The sequence below is a fragment of the Mastigoproctus giganteus genome, chromosome 2 (assembly GCF_048544385.1).
Source record: "Mastigoproctus giganteus isolate SK-2022 chromosome 2, ASM4854438v1, whole genome shotgun sequence".
In the NCBI taxonomy this organism is placed as follows: Eukaryota; Metazoa; Arthropoda; class Arachnida; order Uropygi; family Thelyphonidae; genus Mastigoproctus; species Mastigoproctus giganteus.
Window position 1 is genome coordinate 64721457 of NC_143576.1, and position 21879 is coordinate 64743335.

A 21879-nucleotide genomic window follows, 5' to 3' on the forward strand; every position below is an offset into this window, starting at 1 on the left:
ATGTGAAGAAGCTCTTTTCGATTTGGTCTTACATGTTGAAAGTTCTGAAGAAAAATTCGAATTGGCCATCTTCATAGACTTCGAGGGAGCCTTCAACACCGTCTGGTGGGATAGTGCCCTGGCACGCCTTCGAACTGCTGCTTGCCCCCAGCAATTATACAGCCAATTCCAGAATTATTTTTCCGACTGAGCAGTTATTCTCAAGTCAAAATTCCAGCAAGTCACCAGATCAGTAAATCGAGGTTGTCCCCAAGGGTCATTCCTGGAACCCCTCATTTGGAATATAGTCCTCCAAGACTGGCTCTCCCGCACCTTCAGGAATGTGAAAATTATGGCATTTGCTGATGATCTCACAGTGGTGGTGTCAGGGCATTCACGAAAGGTCATCGAAGAAAATGCAAACCAGGTCCTCGACGATCTCTCAACTTGGGCCACACTTAATAAGTTGCATATGAACCCAATAAAAACTAAAATGATGCTATTCAAGAATAGACCAGATCTCAGGCGCCCACCACAGGTAAAGATATTTAATGCAATTAGATGAATTGTAGGATTCTTAAGGTACCAATTTGACTTAATAAATGGTAGCAATAGCTTAATTTTTAGTACTCACCTTAATATAAACTGCAGTTGGATTTAAAATAAGTGGAGTGGGAATTAGCTAAAATTGAGGTTAATATGGGTGAGCTTAATTGTTTTGAATAGAATTAAAATGCGCTCAAGGAAATGGAAGTGCACGTCTTCATCCTTGGTTGTCATGAAATAAATTGAAAAATTTGGAACTTGAGAATGTAATCACAGAGACCAATAGCCGTAACGATTGGTTTTCGTATTAACATCTTCAGTTGGTAATAGTGAAGAAGAAAGTGCGTGAATATAAAGAACTCGTGTTTAACATGGATTCTTTATATTCATATTTATAAAAGAACACAGGAATATAAAGTTCCTGTGATGCTCTTTGATGCATGCGGGAATCTCAGGTACGTGAGATTCCAGACCGGGGAGAGATTATATGGTAGTTTTGCGTTTAATACATTAAATTTAGAATGATGTCGGAACCATTCTATGATTAGGGCTTCGTGCTGGTAAATTCTGAAACTGGATTTTAATTTAATAATGGGAACTGCTGAATCTACTAGAGGGGTGTGGTTATGGGATTGTACGTGTAACGTGAGTTCTGTATTTGATTGTCCAGTTCTAAAACTAGTATAATGGTAGTATGCTCGTGTGTTTGATGTTTTTGTAGAGCCGTACTTTGAAGTGGTGCTTCTGATATAACATGCATTACATTTTTGTTGGCATTTTATGAAATATACTATATTGTTCATATCACTGATTTGGTATTTATAGGTTTCATTATAAGAGTTGAACATGGATCCTAATTTATTGTATTTAGAAAATGTGAGTGTAATATCAGTATTTTTAAAAATTCGCCGGAACTGTCTAGAAGGGTCACTATGATAAGGAAGAACTACTCATGTGTTGTTGTGTATGTTATATTTGGATGGTTTATTGATATTATTTTGAACATTAGAAATTGTTTTTTGAATCAACTGTACGGGATATTTCCTGGATGTAAATTTTTCTGTGAGATATTGTAATTCATTAAATAGGTCATTCTGCATGGAACTATATTTGATTGTATAAGACCGCTTTTTTGGTATTAAAGGGGTGATGTGATTCATAATGTAAGTATTTCCCAGTGTGGGTATTTTTCCTGAAGATCTTAGTTCTGAGATTAGTATCGGATTTATATCTAGTTAGGTTAAGAAAATTTAATTGTCCATTTTCTTCTAATTCAAGGGTATATTTTAATCTATCGTGAAAAGAATTAAATTTAGTAAGAAGGCTGTCAATTAAAGTTTTATTACATTATAAGAATGTCATCGGCATAATGCGTGTATAATTTTAATTCTGCAGGGTAAGATTTCTGCAAGGTTGTAAGATTTTATTTTCTATGGAGGCTAAGTATATTTCAGATAGAGGGGCTGAGATCCCCAGTCCCATGGGTAAACCAAATATTTGTTGATATATTTGGTCACTGAAACAAAAGTGTCTAGTGTCTAATAGAAAGGAGGTGAGTTCTAGTATAGTATTGATGGAAAGGGAGGTGCAATTAATTAGGGTATTATCATTGGTTAGAAATTCGCGTAGGGCCTGTAAAGCAGTTGGTAGATGTACATTGGCATATAATGAAACTACATCAAAGGATGCTAAAATATCTGTGTTGGAAATAATAATAGGATTTATTTTCTCGAATGCTTGGATGGTATTGTTAACTCTAAATTTAGAAAATCGTGTGAGGGGGGAAGTAATTTTAACTAGAAAGAAAGAAAGGTTGGCAAAAGCTGATTTATTAAATGAGATTATCGGTCTTAGTGGGTGGTTGGATTTATGTAGTTTGGTAATTCCAAACATATGCGGAAGGATGTTGTTTCGTATACTGATTTGTTGAAAGGTATGTAGGTTGATTTCTTTATTTGTCCTTAGATTTCTTAAAATAATATCAAGTTTTATTTTTATGTTTGGTGATATTATAAGTGTAATTATATGTATGGTAATATTATACGGAAAGAATTATCAAAAAGATATAACAAAAAATACCGACTCCTTCGTCAAATACAATTTCTCAAATTTAGTCTCAAAAGAGATATGGACCCCCCATCCTGGCAGGAATTTATCACATATAATGAAATACACATGAGAGCTGGTACAAAAGATATTAAACTTAGGCACAATAAAAAATGGGACATTCTTACACATAAACCTCAAAAATAATCTACCGTTAACATCTCTTCGCAATCTTTCACCTCCACCGAACTTGCAGGTTTTGAATATGGTTTCAATTTTGCCATCAAAGATAATAACTATCCTTCTAAAGATTGTATTATAGAACTTCAGACCAAATTAGAACATCACCCAGATAAATGGCACATAATACACCAATCTGTTTCCATTCTAAAATCAAAATTCCAATCGCAATCCAATATAAATAAACAACAGTTAATGGACATAAAAAAGTTACGAAATAACCCAAACATTATCAAACAAAAAGCAGATAAAGGAGACACTTTAGTTATCCTAAATAAAAATACATATATCAAAAAAATGAACCAAATTCTTTCTGATTCAGATACATACAAACCAGATAACACATATAATATCACCAAACATAAAAATAGACTTGATATTATTTTAAGAAATCTAAGAACAAATAAAGAAATCAACCTACATACCTTACAACAAATCGGCATACGAAACAACATCCTTCTGCATATGTTTGGAATTACCAAACTACATAAATCCAACCACCTACTAAGACCGATAATCTCATTTAATAAATCAGCTTTTGCCAACCTTTCTTCCTTTCTAGTTAAAATTACTTCCCCCCCCCACACGATTTTCTAAATTTAGAGTTAACAATACCATCCAAGCATTCGAGAAAATAAATCCTATTATTATTTCCAACACATATTTTAGCATCCTTTGATGTAGTTTCATTATATGCCAATGTACATCTACCAACTGCTTTACAGGCCCTACGCGAATTTCTAACCAATGATAACACCCTAATTAATCGCACCTCCCTTTCAATCAATAGTATACTAGAACTCACCTCCTTTCTATTAGACACTAGACACTTTCGTTTAAATGACCAAATATATCAACAAATATTTGGTTTACCCATGGGACTGGGGATCTCAGCCCTTCTATCTGAAATATACTTAGCCTCCATAGAAAATAAAATCTTACAACCTTGCAGAAATCTTAACCTGCAGAATTAAAATTATACACGCATTATGCCGATGACATTCTTATAATTAGTAATAAAACTTTAATTGACAGCCTTCTTACTAAATTTAATTCTTTTCACGATAGATTAAAATATACCCTTGAATTAGAAGAAAATGGACAATTAAATTTTCTTAACCTAACTAGATATAAATCCGATACTAATCTCAGAACTAAGATCTTCAGGAAAAATACCCACACTGGGAAAGACTTACATTATGAATTGCATCACCCCTTTAATACCATAAAAGCGGTCTTACACAGTCAAATATACAATGCCATCAAATACAGTTCAACGCAGAATAACCTATTTAATGAATTACAATATCTCACAGAAAAATTTACATCGAGGAAATATCCCTTACAGTTGATTCAAAAAACAATTTCTAATGTTCAAAATAATATCAATAAACCACCCAAATATAACATGCACAACAACACACATGTAGTTCTTCCTTATCATAGTGACCTTGCTAGACAGTTCCGGCGAATTTTTAAAAATACTGATATTACACTCTCATTTTCTACATACAATAAATTAGGATCCATGTTCAACTCTTATAAAGAAACCTACAAATACCAAATCAGTGATATGAACAATATAGTATATTTAATAAAATGCCAACAAAAATGTAATGCATGTTATATCGGAAGCATCACTTCAAAGTACGGCTCTACAAAAACATCAAACACACGAGCATACTACCATTATAATAGTTTTAGAACCGGACAATCAAATACAGAACTCACGTTACACGTACAATCCCATAACCATACCCCTCTAGTAGATTCAGCAGTTCCCATTATTAAATTAAAATCCAGTTTCAGAATTTACCAGTATGAAGCCCTAATCACAGAATGGTTCCAACATCATTCTAAATTGAATGTATTAAATGCAAAACTACCATATAATCTCTCCCCAGCTTGGAATCTCACACATCTGAGATTGCCGCATGCATCAAAGAGCATCACGGGAACTTAGAGTTCTTTATATTCACGCGCTCTCTCTTCTTCACTATTACCAACTGAAGACATTAATACGAAAGCCAGTCGTTACGGCTATTGGTCTCTGTGATTACATTCTCAAGTTCCAAATTTTTCAATTTATTTCATGACAACCAAGGATGAAGACCTGTACTTCTATTTCCTTGAGAGCATTTTAATTCCGTTCAAAACAATTAAGCTCACCCATATTAACCTCAATTTTAGCTAATTCCCACTCCACTTATTCTAAATCCAACTGCAGTTTATATTAAGACAAGTACTAAAAATTAAGCTATTGCTACCATTTTATTAAGATATTTAATGCTCAACTGCCAATCATCACCGAAACCAAGGTACTTGAGGTGATTATTGACCACAGACTCAGCTTTCTCCCACATCTTGTTCATCTAAGAAACAAAGTTAAGAGATTCTCAGGAACCATCATACGTATCTCTAAAAATGATTGGGGACTCTCAAAAAAGTCCCTGCGGTTGTATCTCAACGCAGTATTTTTACCAATTGTGACCTATGCAGCCGGAGCCTGGTTCCATCAGGTAACTCTTGTAAAGATGCAAGACAAGCTTAGAACCATCCAGAGGTCAATGTTAATGGCAATATGTTGAGTGTGTAGAATGGTCTCCACTCCTGCCATTCAGGTCATCGCGGGAGCACTTCCGCTCGATCTATATGTCATCTTCCGTGGGTTGTGCTTACAAATTACAAGAAATATCCCAACAAGGATCCTCGACACTGAGGTTAATCTGGATGCTGACCCCAAGGCTGAGATGACCTGTTGCTATAACAAGGTCTTCAACATTTGGCAAACTCAATGGGGATAACTCAACACTGGGCATTGTCACAAGAAGAATTCCTACCTGATGTAACCTACACTGCTACTAAATCTGTACAGTCTTGGTTTACCCATTCACCAGAAACATTACACCTAATTACTGGACACAGATCCATGAATGAAAAATAGCACTATCTGGGTCTCCACCCAACAGATCTCTGCCATTGTGGAGCCAAAGAGAACTGGTAGCACATACTATTTGAGTGCATTACATATGCGGATCTGAGACACAACCTTGTCAGCTGTACACAGATCTCTGGAGAGCATCTAGAGCTCTTCCTACAGAACCCTAGCAACCTCCATGCACTGCAAACCTACTCGGCCGAAGCCTTTAAGCACAGACGAAGGATTAACAGGCCCTCGGTGGCCATCATCGATGACCTAGCAGTGAACTGAAACCGATTCCCCCCCCCGCTAAATGGGCTGTTGAACTTGTTTCAGCGGCCTGTGCGCAGTACGGAAAACACTCTCTCTCTCTCTTTTTTAATTAATTAATTAATTTTTTTATTTCTTCCCATCTCTTCTTTTCTCTTCACGTTCTATAGTCAGTGCAGCTGTCACATTTTTTTAAAATTTTATTTATTATTTTTTTTTTCTATTTATTTTATTTTATTATTATTTGTTTTGCATTCTACAGTAATTTCACTTTTTTTTTTCCCCTTCTTCCCATATCTTTTCTCTTCGCGTTCTTCAGTGTGGCGGTCACATGGTTTTTGTTTACCCTCTCTCTTCATATTGCATTCTTCAGGGTTGCTGTTACACTGCTTTTTTTATTTATTTTTATTTTTTGTTGTTTTGTGTTCTACAGTGATATCACTTTTTTTTTCTCTCTCTTCTCTGGGGTCGCCCACCTTTTGGTAACATCAGGTGGGTAAGAGTCCCGTATTGAGACAATGTGTGTTTTTCTGGGACTGGCCCCACCTTCCCGTGGTGTGGACAAGTACCCAGAATCATCTGTCCAGGTGACTGATGCTTCTGGGTAGCCAAGAGGCCAGAACATAACAACAAAACACACACAAACCTACGTCACACATATCTGCCCCAATTGTAGTGACACTGTTCTTCACAGAGATACGAGGCGGAGTTGAACTAACATTCTAGGAGCCGCCCCTTACAAAAACACATGTCCAAGTTACAAAGGAGGTTAGACAGGCGAAGGTAGATTACGAGATATCTTTGGAAAGGGATGCAAAGAAAAACAGCAAAGAGCTCTTTACGTATGTCAACTCTAGAAGGAAGGGGATGAATCAGATTGGTTCACTTGATATCGATGGGTCAACTGTTGATGATTCTGCTCAGGTAGCTAACAAACTAAATGAATATTTTGCATCGACATTCACACATGAGGAGTTATTCAGCGAGTGGAATGCCAGAGGTGTATTCAACTCTGGCAGTAAGCTAGAGAATCTTGTAATAACTGAGAGTAAAGTGGAGGAGAAATTGTTGAAGATAAACACAAGAAAGGCACCTGGGGTGGTTGGGATCTATCCAGTTATATTAAAGGAGGCAGCAAAGGAAGTAAGCAAACCCTTAGCCATAATTATGAGAGCTTCCTTGGACTCAGGGGAGGTACCCATGGACTGGAGGTGTGCAAATGTATCACCAATTCAAAAGGATGTTCAAAAGGTGGCACAAGTAACTACAGACTGATAATTTAACTTGTGTTCCTGGGAAAATAATGGAGGCACTGAAGGATCATCTAGACAAGACTTCAGTTATAGCTCGGACACAGCACGGTTTTGTTAAGGGGAAGTCTTGCCTGACCAATTTGATTGGATACTATGATGCAGTCACAAAAGAACTGGATGCAGGGAATAACTTTATTATAATATACTTGGATCTTAGAAAGGCTTTTGATACTGTTGCACATGGAAGACTGCTGCACAAATTATAGCAGTGTGGCATTGGAGGCAATTGCTGCTATGGATAAAGGGGTGGTTGAGGGGGAGAAGACAGAGAGTGGTAATCAATGGACACTGCTCATTGTGGACTAATGTTATTAGTGGAGTCCCTCAGGGTTCAGTATTGGGTCCATTATTGTTTTCTGTATTTATAAATGATATTGATGATGGTATATCAAGCTTAATGTCCAAGTCTGCAGACGATACGAAGGTTGGCAGGGTTGTCAAGGACACTACTGACACTATGCTGCTGCAACAGGATCTGGAAATGTTGAGCAGATGGGCTGAGAGGTGGCAAATGAAGTTTAACATTGACAAATGTAAAGTACTACATATGGGAAACAGCAACCCCAGAGCAACGTATCAACTCTGTGGTACTACACTGACAGTGGTAGAGAATGAAAGGGACTTGGGGGTGGTTGTGCAGGCAGATATGAAGTTCTCTGAGCAGTGCAGACGGGTTGCAAGAGTAGCTCATGGTGTATTGTCAATGATATATAGGAATTTTTCTAGAAGGGATAAGGAGGTGATTATTCCTTTGTATAAGGCAATGGTCAGACCACACCTAGAGTACTGTATACAGGCCTGGAGGCCTCATTTCAAGAAGTATGTAGAACTGCTGGAACGAGTACAGAGAAGGACAACAAGATTAGTGAATGGAACAAAGGGGTGCTCTTACGAAGAAAGGCTTAAGTTTTGCAAATTACAGTGTCTGGAGACTAGGCACCAGCGAGGTGATCTGATAGAGGTGTATAAAGCCTTGAATGGTTTGAGCATGCTCAGTGCTGATGGGATTCTTCCTCTTGCTCAGAATAATCACCTGATAGGGCATAAATTCAAATTGAGGAAAGACAGATGTAGGATAGACGTGCGGAAATTTGCCTTTAGCCAGCGGGTGGTTGGTTTGTGGAACAGACTTCCATCCCTTTGTAGTGGAAGTTAATAGCCTAAATAAGTTTAAGGCTCAGCTGGACAGGTATTTCGAACGAACAGAGGGGTGAAGTGGAAGTGGTTATTTTTAATTTATTTATTTATATTTTTTTTGGCTGATGCTGCATAAGCTTGCTTTCTTGCATCAAATGCCTCTAATAATGCTAATGCAGATTTTGGCAGTCATTTGCATATTAATCATTATGCTGATATAACGTAGCGTGTCACTGCTCAATTCGATTTGTTGCATCACTGCACTTCTTGCATACAAATGAGTTTTCTTGGGCGCATATGATGTACTTGTGTCACACAAGCGCAATGCATCCGCATTGGGTTTCATGACAATTTCTAGGTAACGAAATGCTTTTTTCCAAATAACGCTGGTAAAAAAAAATTCAAAAAAAGAACATCAAAAAAATTAAAGCTTCCACAGCTGCTTTTAGCTCTTCATCATCTTTAAAATGATTCCCACAAATTTCAGACTTGAGCTTTCTAAAGAAATAATAATCACTTGGGGCCAGTTCAGGATTGCACAGAGGGTGCTTAATTGTTCATACAAGCATTCATGAATAAATTTTAACCTGTGCAACTGAGGCTGTGTGAATGGATAAATTGTAAAACAAAACCCAATGACCCAACTTTCCTTGTCTTTTTTTCCAAATTGCAGCTATTAACTTTGGCTTAATAGTCCCCTATTATTTTGATTTTAGTTGCAAGGTAATCAATTAAAAACAATTATTTTGGGTTCCTGAACATTAAGCCTGGGAGCTGATGGTTGGGTTTAAAACTTTTGTGGCATTAGAGATCCTTAGTGCTTTCACGGCATGCTTCCTAATTTGGATTCAGGATCATAAAAATGTAATCAAGTTTCATCACTGGTCACCAAACAGGATAGAAATCTCTCTAGATTAGCAAGAATTAATTTTAAATTCTCTTTTGTTGACTTCAACAAAAGAGTGCCTCTGCGAAAGACAACTTGTTTACAAGCTGATTTTAGTCGTTAAATGTACATTTTAGGGGTTTGTTTTGATTTGTAAGATCTAGTGGTAGGTTGTGATATTTTAAATGGAGGGAAAACGGCGTGTGTCAGTTAATTCGCCAAACAGTTTTTGCTATGTTTGTGGACAATTTACTGTAAAGTCGCAACTGATGATCAATCACAGAGGTGAAACAAGCTTATTACTTTTATTTTGGTTGTCACATGGGTAATCAGAATAAAAGGTGGGCACCGCATATGTGCTGTATAACATGCTATATAAATCTGACTGAATGGATGAAGGGGAACAATTCTAAAATGCCTTTTGCTGTTCCAATGGTCTGGTGAGAACCAACAAGTCAGCTCGAAGATTGTTTCTGCCTCACAAATACTAAAGGGTTTTCAAGGAAAAATAGAGTTAAAATAAAATACCACAACTCCGTCTGCAATAAGATCAGTGCCACACACACCAGAACTCCCTATTCCTCTGCCTAGTTGTGAAAAAATCACTATTGCAGAAGAAGAGCAAGAGCCACTAGAGCCCACACCTGCCCCCTCAACGTCTGCCAATCCGAGTTACAATTCTGAAAATGACAAAACCCTACACTTAATAGAGAAAAGTGAACTTAATGATTTGGTTAGGGATTTAAATCTTTCGAAGCAACAGGCTGAGCTATTAAAATCTAGGTTGCAGCAGTGGAATTTCCTGGCAAAAATCACGAGGATTTCTGCATTTAAAAACTGAATTGAAAAGTTTGAAGGTTATTATCAAATGGAAAATTCCCTTTGTATCTGCAAAGATGTAAATGGATGGATGAACTAGGGATTGAACACAGTTCTGAAGAATGGAGATTATTCATCGATTCTTCTAAACTCAGTTTAAAAGCAGTTTGGTACACAAATATCAGACCCTTGGTCGCAGTGGCTACAAAAGAAACCTATGATAGCATGTCATTGCTATTAAATGCTTTAAACTATAAGAAATATTGTTGGAAAATCTGTGGCGATTAAAAAGTAATCACTCTGTTGCTTGGACTACAGGGTGGTTTTACTAAGTATTATTGTTTTCTGTGTTTATGGGATAGTCAAGCAGTAGAACATCATGATATTGCGAAGGAATGCCCATCAGAGAAGAATACATTCCTAGGAAACTCAATGTCAAATGCACGCCTTTAGTGAAACCTGACATGGTGCTTCTCCTCCCTTTGCACATTAAGTTGGGTCTCATGAAAAATTTTGTAAAAGCTCTGAACAAAAATAGTGAAGGTTTTGAGTATGTACTTAAAAAGTCAGTTTCCAAAAATTTGTGATGCAAAGTTGGAGGGTATATTTGTAGGCCCACAAATTAGACGGCTTTTAAAGGATGAAATATTTGAAACTAAACTTAATGCCACTGAATTAAGTGTGTGGAAATCTTTCAGAGCTGTTGTTAGCAGGTTTGTAGGGAATAAAAAAAGTAGAGAACTATAAAGAGTTTATAGAAGATTGTTGTATAACTATCAAAAGTTAGGATGCCGAATTTCGCTGAAGATACGCTTCCTACATTTGCACTTCTTTCCAGACAACTTGAGATCTGTCAGTGACGAGCAGGGGGAACAATTCCGCCAAGATATCCACACTATGAAGCAGAGGTATCAAGGATGATTGGATCCAGCAATGATGGGTCTGCTGGTTTCTGATAAGGGAGGACCATTCTGCTCATAAGAGGGAAAAATAGCTTTAGGCAGTATGATTTCCTATTTTTGCCTATACTTTGTGGGTTAATTGCTTACTTAAATCCAAATATGTATTTATAAAGTTCAAATGTTATTTTTTATCCATTTGGAATGTTTACTGATCATCATTTCTATTAAAAGCAATTAATTTATAAGGCTTTTATAAGAAAAGTAGTCAAGTATATTTAGATAAGTAAAAATTCATAATTTTCGGAAAAAAGGAGCACAAAGCCATAACATAAAAACATGACATGCTACGAACTTTCTACTGTCATTTTCGTTTTCTGCATATGCCATTTAATCAAAATCAGTTGATTTCGTTCATGTTATTGAAAAAAAGTTTAAAATTGTTGGCTAGTGTTATTATTAAAATTTTACTCCTTCTGATGATCAATCAGATACTGGAATATTCTCAACTAATTCCCATCCTTTTTCAACTCTGCTAACTATTATGTAACAGCAGCAATCTGGGCGGTTACTTCTCCAAACACTAATTGTTATTTCATGGATTTCTTTAGCATTTCTGCCCTCTTTGGTCAAAAATATGATTATTGAACGATGCTTGATTTGCTGGATATTCATTCTTCTTCCACCTAACATCAAAAAAATAAAATTTTAGATACTGCATGAAGACACTGACATACAATTTTTTTCATGTCATTTTATAACCTATCAAAATAACTGATTCTATAATTTATTAATACATTTTATAATACATTTTATTTTAAAAGCCCTGTTCTCAGGACTTTTGACCATCCCTCAAGTAACGATTAAGATACAAACTAATTATAGCATCACATTGTATGGAATTTTCAGGCAGGTGTGGCAATTGATAGTTTGACATGTAAAACACCATATTAGAGCAGCAGGAAGAAATTTGGGGTATATATTAAAATTTTTCATCTGTTTGTAATAATAAGTACTGTTTAAACTCCCCCACTATAGTTCAAATTTCCTCCCCACTCAAAGTATTTTTCAACACATGCTTGTGAAATTTATCTTATTCTGAATCTGAAAGACACTATAATTTATAAAACAATTTACAAACATTCTGTGGTGGTTAATATTTTTCTTACAAATAAAGCCAAAATAAATAAACTTACTCTGCCAAATGTCTTCTAGTTCGTGATGATTCTGCCCGGTAAGATTGTGAAATGCAGAAGACATCTCCCAAAGCTGGAATCACTGTTTCTAGATATAACTGTGAAGACTGTGTCAGATAAGCCTTAAAAAATATAAATAAAATTAACACCATATAAAAACCAAAACTTAGTATATGCTCTTAAAAGCAGAGCATCTGAAACTCATCAAACAAAATAATCACATATAATAAAATTATACAAGTTGTATTATATTCCCAATTATAATCCTTACAAAGTAAAACAAAAACAGCATTTGTGCTGCATAACATGTTGGAGGGAAGAGTAGACAGCAATCTTTATGCCATTACATCTGGTATCCTTATAAAGGCTAGGAAGATGGAGGATTCTTGTTGATATCAGCCTTGAATTTTTGTATATTGTAAACTTTTGGAAATTAGCATTAGCATTAGCAAAGGCATATGATGCAAGAAAGCAAACTTATACAGCATCAGCCAAAAAAAAAACCCCTTCCCATTTCACCCATCTGGTCACTCCAAATGTTTGTCTAGTTCAGCCTTAAAATTTATTTAAGCTATCAACTTCCACAACAACAGATGGAAGTCTGTTCCAGCAATCAACCACCTGATGGTTAAAGGCACACTTCCACACATCTATTCTACAACTGTCTTTCCTCAATGTGAAGCCTTATACACCTCAATCAGATCACCAATCTTGTTGCCCTTCTCTGTACTCATTCTAGCAACTCTACATCCTTCCTAAAACGAGGCCTCTAGACCTGTATGCAGTACTCCAGGTGTGGCCCGACCACTGCCTTATACAGGGGGATAATCACACCCTTGTCTCTGCTAGCAAAATTCCTATATATCATTTACAAAACTCCATGACATGCTATGGCAGCCTGTCTGCACTGATCAGAGAACTTCATATCTGACTGCACAATTACCTCCGGGTCTTTTTCATTCTCCACCTCCCTGAGTGTACTACCACACAGTTGGTACGGTTTCTCTTGGGTTACTGCTACCCATATGCAGTACTTTGCATATGTCGATGCTAAACTTTAGTTGCCACTTCTCAGCCCATCTGCCTAACTTTTCTAGGTCCTGTTGCAAGTAGCATACTATCTTTACTGTGATTAACAAGCCTGCCAACCTTTGTATCATCTGCAAACTTGGCCAAACCTTCATCGATATCATTGATAAATACACAAAACAACAATGAGCTCAGCACCGAATCCTGGGGGAGTTCACTAATAACATTAGTCCATGTAGAGCAGTGTCCATTTATTACCACTCTCTGCCATCTCCCACTCAATCATCCCTTTATCCATTTCAGCAACTTGCCCTTAATGGCATACTGCTTCAATTTGTAAAGCAGTCTTCCATGTGCAACAGTATCAAAAGCTTTCCTGAAATCTAAGTATGTGATATCAAAATTGTTTTTTGCATCCAGTTCCTTTGTGACCACATCGTAGTATCCAATTAAATTGGTCAGAAAAACAGACATAGAAGTGCTAAACGAGGAAGAGGAAAACATGAATCTTTGAATTTGAGTCAGACAGTGTACAGTATAGTGTTAATTATAAAGTTGCACATTTTACCTATTATATATATTTTTTTCTCTCCCTCCATACATCCATTCTCTTTCTCACAACAGGGGAGAAATGCAATGGGTGTGTAGTGAAATTTAAGACAAAATACTTTAAGATATACTTAAATAAATTAGTTTAAGTTTAAAGAACAGCCAAAATAAGGGTCAGTATTAATAAAATTTACTAAGAATTAAAATGTGTGTTCTTTCATACTCACACATGCTTCCATTTATTCTTTAAAGAATTTGTTTCAGTCATTCAATTCCATTCTCTCTGCACAGCATTCCCAGGCCCCTCAAGTTACTATTACTATTCAGTTGGGGGGGGGGGGGGGTAGTTGCAGCTGCATGCCATGCAGTGGATGTGTTGGTGTTGTTAGTAACTAATATTGATATCATATATTTGGATCTTAGAAAGGCTTTTATTACTGTTGCACATGGAATACTGCTGCACAAATTGGAGCAGTGTGGAAATGGAGGCAAACTGTTACTATGGATAAAGGGATAGTTAAGTGGGAGAAGACAGTGAGTGGTAATCAATGGACATTGCTCTTCAAGGACTAATGTTATTAGTGGAGTACCCCAGGGTTCAATGTTGGGTCCATTGTTTTCTTTATTTATTAATGATATTGTTGATGGCATATCAGTCGTAATGTCTAAGTTTGCAGATGATACGAAGGCCTGCAAGGTTGTTAATAGCAGTGAAGACAGTATGCTACTGCAACAGGATCTAGAAAAGTTAGGGCCATGGATTGAGAAATGGCAACTGAAGTTTAACATTGACAAATGCAAAGTACTGCATATGGAAAGCAGTAACCGCAGAATAATGTTATCAATTGTGTGGTATACACTGACAGTGATAGAGAATGAAAATTACCTTGGGGGTAATTGTGTAGTCAGATAAGAATTTTTCTGAGCAGTGCATACGGTCTGCAAGAGTAGCTCATGGTGTCTTGTCAATGATATACAGGAATTTTTCTAGCAGAGATAAGGAGGTGATTATCCCCTTGTATAAAGCAATAGTCAGGCCATGCCTTGAGTACTGTATTCAGGTCTGGAGGTCTCATTTTAAGAAGGATGTAGAGCTGCTCGAACAAGTACAGAGAAGGGCAACAAGATTAATGAATGGAACAAAGGGTTGCTGTTATAAAGAAAAGCTTAAGTTTTGCAAATTATACTTTCTGGAGACTAGACACCTGCAAGGTGATCTGATTGAGGTGTACACGGTCTTGAATGGTTTGAGCATGCTTAATACTGATGTCATTCTTTCTCTCTCTCAGAATAATCATCTGATAGGGCATAAATTCAAACTGAGGAAAGAGAGTTGTAGGATAGATGTGCGAAGGTTTGCCTTTAGTTAGCGAGGGTTGATTGCTGCAACAAGCTTTCATCTGTCGTTGTAGAAGTTGATAGCTTAAATAGATTCAAGGTAGAACTAGACAAACATATGGAGCAAGTGGATGGGTGAAATGAGAAGGGATTTTTTTGGGCTGATGCTGTATAAGCTTGCTTTCTTGCATCATACACCTTTACTATTGCTAATCTGCTTATTCTTGTACATGGGGATGCAAGGTCACAACTTGACGATCGTTCCTCAGAGGTATTAAATGAATATTGTGGGAGATTCACATAAGTTGAAAATTTCAAAAGCAAAGTCAGTGCAGATCCTATTAAAGGACAGATTAAGTTTGAATAGAAGTTTGCTTGTACGAGCTCAAGGAGTTACATTGAAACATGAGACCGTAGTCACGAGACCATCGGAATAAAACATCCACTTTCCACACTCACTTGAGAGTGAGTGTGGAAGAGCGGATGTTTTATTCCGATGTGTAAAATTAACTCCATCTAGTGAAATGCTAGTCTCTACAGTCTGTCCTAGTATAACACGTATTTACATTACATGAATTCGATCATACATGATTTATAAATAGGGGAACGTCATATTATATAACACGAACCGAATTCGCTTATGCACGATTCACCTTTGTGTTCACAAGAAATGGCAGTCGAACGCGGAATCACCCCAACCGAACGCAACATGATAGGAATGAAGATTCTGAAAATGTATTTATGTGTTTTATATCAGTGAAGGGGAAACACATTTCACCATAATAACGTAAAAACCAACACAATTCCAGCTATCGATATAATCGCAAATGCAATTAGATGGAGTTTACTACCAGTTTATAACAGATTCCACTAGCAGAAACGAAACTGGAAATTGTTTTTATTGTTTTATGGTAGTAACCCCCAGAAATGTGCTTTAGTAAAATGTGGGGTGTTAATAGTGTATCTCGGCCTTTACGGTGTTGTGGTTTATTCAGTTGCTATACGCGCGCAGCTTTGTTTATGTGTATTAAGCGTGCCTCCTCGTTTTGTAATTGCGCTTTATTCCCTAAAAACGAGTAAAATACTTAAAAGGTGTGAAAAGGAAGCATCCTGGAAAAGGAAGCATCCAGAGAGAGAAAAAAAAAAAGCAGAGGTGGACTGGATCAAAAATTCTTACCCAGGAAAATTTATAGTGGTCTCATACTATGGTTTATGGCCAAAATCACACCGGCCCCCGGCCCACCGGGATTTCCCGGGTAAGGCTTATGGCCAGTCCGCCTCTGTCGACAGAAAAAAAAATATGAAATTGTGAAACGCTTTGAGCGAAATGAAAGACCATGTGATATTGCACGTGCTACAGACCTAAATGAGGCAACGCCGAGAATTACAAAGAATGCGGAGAAAATAAAAACAACTTTCATAGCAGGAACAACTCAAAGTGTAATTAAAATCCATTAGATTAAGACAAGAATTGGAAGAGATGGAACGGCTGTCATCTATTTGGACAGAATATCAAACAAAAAACAAGTTTGCTTACGATAGAATCAAAAGCATTAGCAATATTTTATTAGGTAATAGTCGTAATAAAATACGTAAGCATTTTATTAAAACTTACGTATTATAATTTATACTTACGTATTATAAAATACGTAAGTATTTTATTACGACTATTTTATTTAATATAATAAATTTTAGTATTAAAAATACTAAAAATACTTTATATTTTTTATTATGTATTTTAATCGTTATAATATACGTAAGTATTTTATAACGATTAAAATTACCCGATTATTTATTGTGTTTGGTAATATTTTGGTTCCAAATGTGTGTTCAATCTTGGGTGGTCGGCACCTAACCCCACTTTTCCCATAGGGCCTGTTGTTTATATTGCATGATTTTGCATTGCACGAGGGTTTCTAGGAACACAACTATCGTGCTATATGAGGACAGACTGTATAACGAATTTTTAAAAAAATTAGTAAAAGCATTTTTGAAGATTTTCAAGCATTTACTGCTAAGCATCAGCTCAAATATACGGCCTCCTTCCCTCCGAAATTGTGCATTAGCATTTGGAATTAATCATCCTTTTAGTGAACACTTGTGGCCAAGGAGGGTCTTTGTTTCCTTTTTGTTACCCTTTTAAAACCAAATGGGTTTTCTTAAAAGTGGTCAAAAGTGGTCATTACAATAAATAGGGTCGATTTGTAAATTGATGTTGGCTAAGGGGAAAACGAAATTCGCTGCGGTAAACCTTTAGCGTGCTGCGGCAGCAATACATAGAATGCTACCATAGTCAGCTTTTAGTAACGCCTACTGAGTGACATTTGCTTCTCACCTCAACCGTACCATGTGACCTTCCTATCAATCATTATATGATATATCCGTTTTAATTAATTTTTTTTATTTTTTTATTTTGTTCTTTTAGAACAAAATAAAAAAATAAAAAAAATTCATTAAATAAAAAAAATTCATTAAAAATAGATTGGAATCACATTGGCTATATGCTCTTGTATTTTTTTCTTTCTGAAAAGTAACATACAGCATACATAAATCATAAATTTTCTTTCGTGTACATATATATGAATGAAAGCAGAATAAAAGAAATTCACAAAGTCGTATATTTCTTCAAAGTGATTGATAGGAAAGGTTACGATAGTAACCTTTCTGATAGGAAAAGTTACTGTTGAATTGCCAAGCAAAAGTCATTGAGTAAGCGGTACTAACAATTCACTATATGGGCAGCGCAGGGAAGTTTGCTGTGTACGTATCAGCAAGAGCTGCAGTAGAGTAATTTTTACAGTTGCGGAAACAATGTTGAAGAGAAAGTGTTTAAGTATTAATGAAAAAGCAAAGATTCTTCATGATACTGACAAGAGTTTTAAGAAAAAAGATACTGCAGAGAAATATGGCATGACATATTGGAGCACACAAGAAGCGAATTAAGTTGTGTATATAGGAAGATGTTGATAAAGGTTTTCTAAAATGGGTGCGAATGATACGTGAAAAGAATATACCAATATCGGGTCCAATAATTAAGCAACAAGCTCTGAAATTTGCACAGTCCCTTGGACATACAGAATTTAATGTGAGCACTGGGTGGCTAGATAATTTTAAGAAGCTCCATAGAATTGTGGAAAAGGTTATTTGTGGAGAAAGTGTTAATGTAAGTGAAGAAGATTGCAACCAGTTGGAGGAACAATACCTTAAAGAAGATTTTGGAAGAATATGAACCTAAGAACATTTTTAATGCTGACTAAATGGGTTTATTCTTTAAATGTTTACCGAATGAATACTTGCATTTAAGGATGATAAATGTTTTGGCAGAAAACCAAGCAAAGAAAGAATCACTGTGCTAGTTGGAGCAAATATGACAGGAAGTGAAAAATTAAGACTTTTAGTCATTGGAAAATCAAAAAACCCCAAGATGTTTTAGAGGCACAAAATTTTTGGAAGTTGACTACACCTTTAATAAAAAAGCATGGATGATGAGTGATATTTTTGAAGAATGGATATTAAAACTAGACAAGCTTATAACAAAAGAAAAAAGGAAAATCATGTTAGTAACTGACAACTGTCCGGCACATCCTGCCCCAGTATTTCTGCCAAACTTAAAAGTGTGAAGTTGTTGTTTTTACCACCAAACGTAACGACAAAACTGCAGCCAATGGACCAAGGCATTATTAAAAATTTTAAATTTCATTATTGAAGAGAATAGTAATGAAGATTGCAATGTGTTATCAGAAAATAGAAACTTGGAGGTTACAATTAACCTTAGAGATTGCATCTCTGAACTGGCAAAAGTTTGGACAAATGATGTCACTGAATACACTATTCAAAATTGTTTTTCGAAAGCGGGATTCACATTGAATACAGAAGTCAAATAACAACTGGATGAACAAGATGAACTATCTCTTTCACAACTGAAAAACTTTTGGACATTATTAGAATCGTCTGAAAACATCGAAAATGAAATAACACTGGATAGTTATGTTTATGTTGATCAAGATCTGACTTGAACCCCAGGGGCTCACATCTAGCGAGTATGGGCTTGGCACACTTAGTGTCCTGAGCTGGATATTATCACTCTTCTCTTTCTTGGAAGAGAAGAGTGATAATAAATTTCTCTCTCTCTTTCTCAGGGTAACTTGGGAATTTTTTTTTGGCCGGTGCAGCATAAGCCTCAGGCTTCCTTGCATATAGTTAATAATAATAATAATAATACAACAGAACATCCAAATGAAGATGAAATACTGCTGAACAATGTTAGATGCTACCATGATCACGAAGAAATTAACGATCATGCTGAAGATGCATCAGAACAACCTGTAGAAAAGCCAACTCGCGAAGAAATGATTCATGCTTTTAAAAAATGGTTTGTATGGGTCTACAGTTTTGTAAAAATGTTCCTGATAATGTTTTTAATGCTCTGAACAAATGTGAGGATTTCTTTGAGAATCAGACATTTTTTAATTGTACTGTGCAAACGAAAATTGCAGATTTTTTTTTTAAATTTGTGATACCTTACAGGCAAAAATTGTGTAAACGTAATTTAAATAAGTGTTTTTGAAATAAAATACATTAAAAATAAATGTAGATTCATTTTCATTTTCTAATTAGATAATTTCTAATAAAAAAGATATTCTCTGTATAATGAAATTTCTCTATAACGAATTTTTCGCTGGATTTATCGAATTCGTTATAGGGAAGTTCGACTGTATTTAAGAAGCAAGATTCGTACACTGTACACCAAACTCAGAAGTTATAAGGGTTGATTGTCCCTTTAAACCTGTCATCATGCTTCTGTGGCTTGTTATAACATTCGTGTTATAACTAACATGAATGTTAAAAAGTACTTTCAAGCAAAATGGTTCGCTCTCTTTTGCACAACCAGGGCTTGTCAAATGGAACTGAAGCACTGAAAGTGATTGCAGGAAGGCTCCCACAGGATCTTCAAGTAATACTGAATACATTAACGTACTGCAGTAGAAAACACATAAGGAGACCAATCTTAAATATAACTTCATGTCCTGACATGGGTAGAATCTACACTAGAGCATATCAGAAATTCGAAAAATAAAGAATATTAAACCAGTTGAAAGTTATTTGGCAAGAGAGGCGGGAGCTCTCCGAGAATGGTAGAGCAACATTTATGTTCCTACCAAATGTCAGAATTTTAGATGTAAGAAAGAAATCGTGGCAGCAGTTTGGTATGAAGCTGCATTTTTATTAATAGGACATGTCTTAGTTAGTGGATTCTGTCAACTAGGATTGATTGAAAGTAAATTATGCTCATGCAGGAATGAGGAAATTGTCGAGCACATAATGTTGAATTGCGATAATTACGTAGACATTCAAATGGAATTAGAAATATTTTTGGGCCAAGTAGAGTGTAGTAGTCTTTTGATCATGTTCACAGATAGGAGGCCATTCGCTTACTTTAACAAATTTGTTGCTGATGTCTTTAAGAGGAGGAACTTGCTGAGGCTAGAAAGTTAATACCAAAGCCTAATTCCTCTATAAGGGGCTAAGTGGTGATGTTCCTCCTGAGTTGTGTTGTGAGTTGTATTAATTATTAATTTTAACTAATGAATGTTTTATACACGGCCTAATATAATTTAAGTTGATATAGCAAACTATATATACACTTTGGTTTAGATAGTGGGGCACCATGAGGTATCTTGAATGAATCACATGGGCATGGGAATCAATATGGTTAAACAGAAAAGGAATTGGAAGTTTAAGATAAGATTATCTAGTTCAGCCAGTAGGCACAGTTGTCTTGTCACAATACATATAGATACTAGAGAGGGTTATTCCATGGTAATGCATATCTGCAATTGCTTCTAAGGTACATGAGTATAATATACCCATGTATATTTTGGAGTAAAAATATATAGTAATGATATGGAGTAATATTTCGGAGTAGACAATAATACATCTACTTCACCACATGCAGTATCTTTTCTGTAAAGTGAGTAGTTTTTGATTATGAGAGATTTCTGTGGTGAAAGGTTTGTTTCTTTGAAACTGATGTCTAATGGGCTATACTGATTAATCAGGTCATGAATGTCATCTACATTGCTATACAGATCTTGGCAGTTCCATTAGAAGCTCTGATCCATTACTTGGTTTTAGAATTTGATTTCAACTATTTCTGGTTATGTCAATCCAACTTCACTTGGTGATTGTTTGAAAAAGATGGAGATGTGAAGCATTCACCCCCCCTCCTCCAAATGAATGAATTTCTAAAATGGTTTCAAGACTGTTTGCAAAATCCATCTCCAAATCTATAAAAGATTGCAAAGTCATTTTTGGTGGTATCGTAACTGGGAGTGTTACTGGTGATTGATGACACATTCTTTTAAAGACTCATGGGGGATTCAATAAGACAGTCCTAGCACAATCTGCTTGGATGTAGACATTTTTGTGTTTCTGTTGACATATTTCTTACTTCCAATTGCACATAAAGCTTTGGTTTGCTCTGTGAAATTTGTTTCTTCATTTCTTGGCAGGTTACGTTGTATTGTGCCTTATAATTCTGGATTTTCTTTCTGGTTTTTCAAAGCACACTTTTTTTGAGCTGGTTGTTGACTTCTTTATAATTTATACAGAATTAGAGTCTGTGAATGTTCCTTAGATCCACTTTTGAGGGATATAGCGTTCCCATTGCATACTATTTTAGCATGGCCACATTTCATGCACTTGATCAACC

At 35.9% G+C, this 21879-nt stretch overlaps 1 protein-coding gene across 1 annotated transcript in view; it reads right to left on the reverse strand.

The window, feature by feature from the left end:
• The window catches only part of AsnRS (asparagine--tRNA ligase), a 384567-nt gene that overhangs the window by 122553 nt on the left and 240135 nt on the right, over positions 1–21879 (reverse strand). The window contains exon 11 of the mRNA XM_090368498.1: positions 12252–12373. Coding sequence (XP_090224624.1) covers positions 12252–12373 — 122 coding nt within the window. The remainder of the gene's footprint in view (positions 1–12251; positions 12374–21879) is intronic.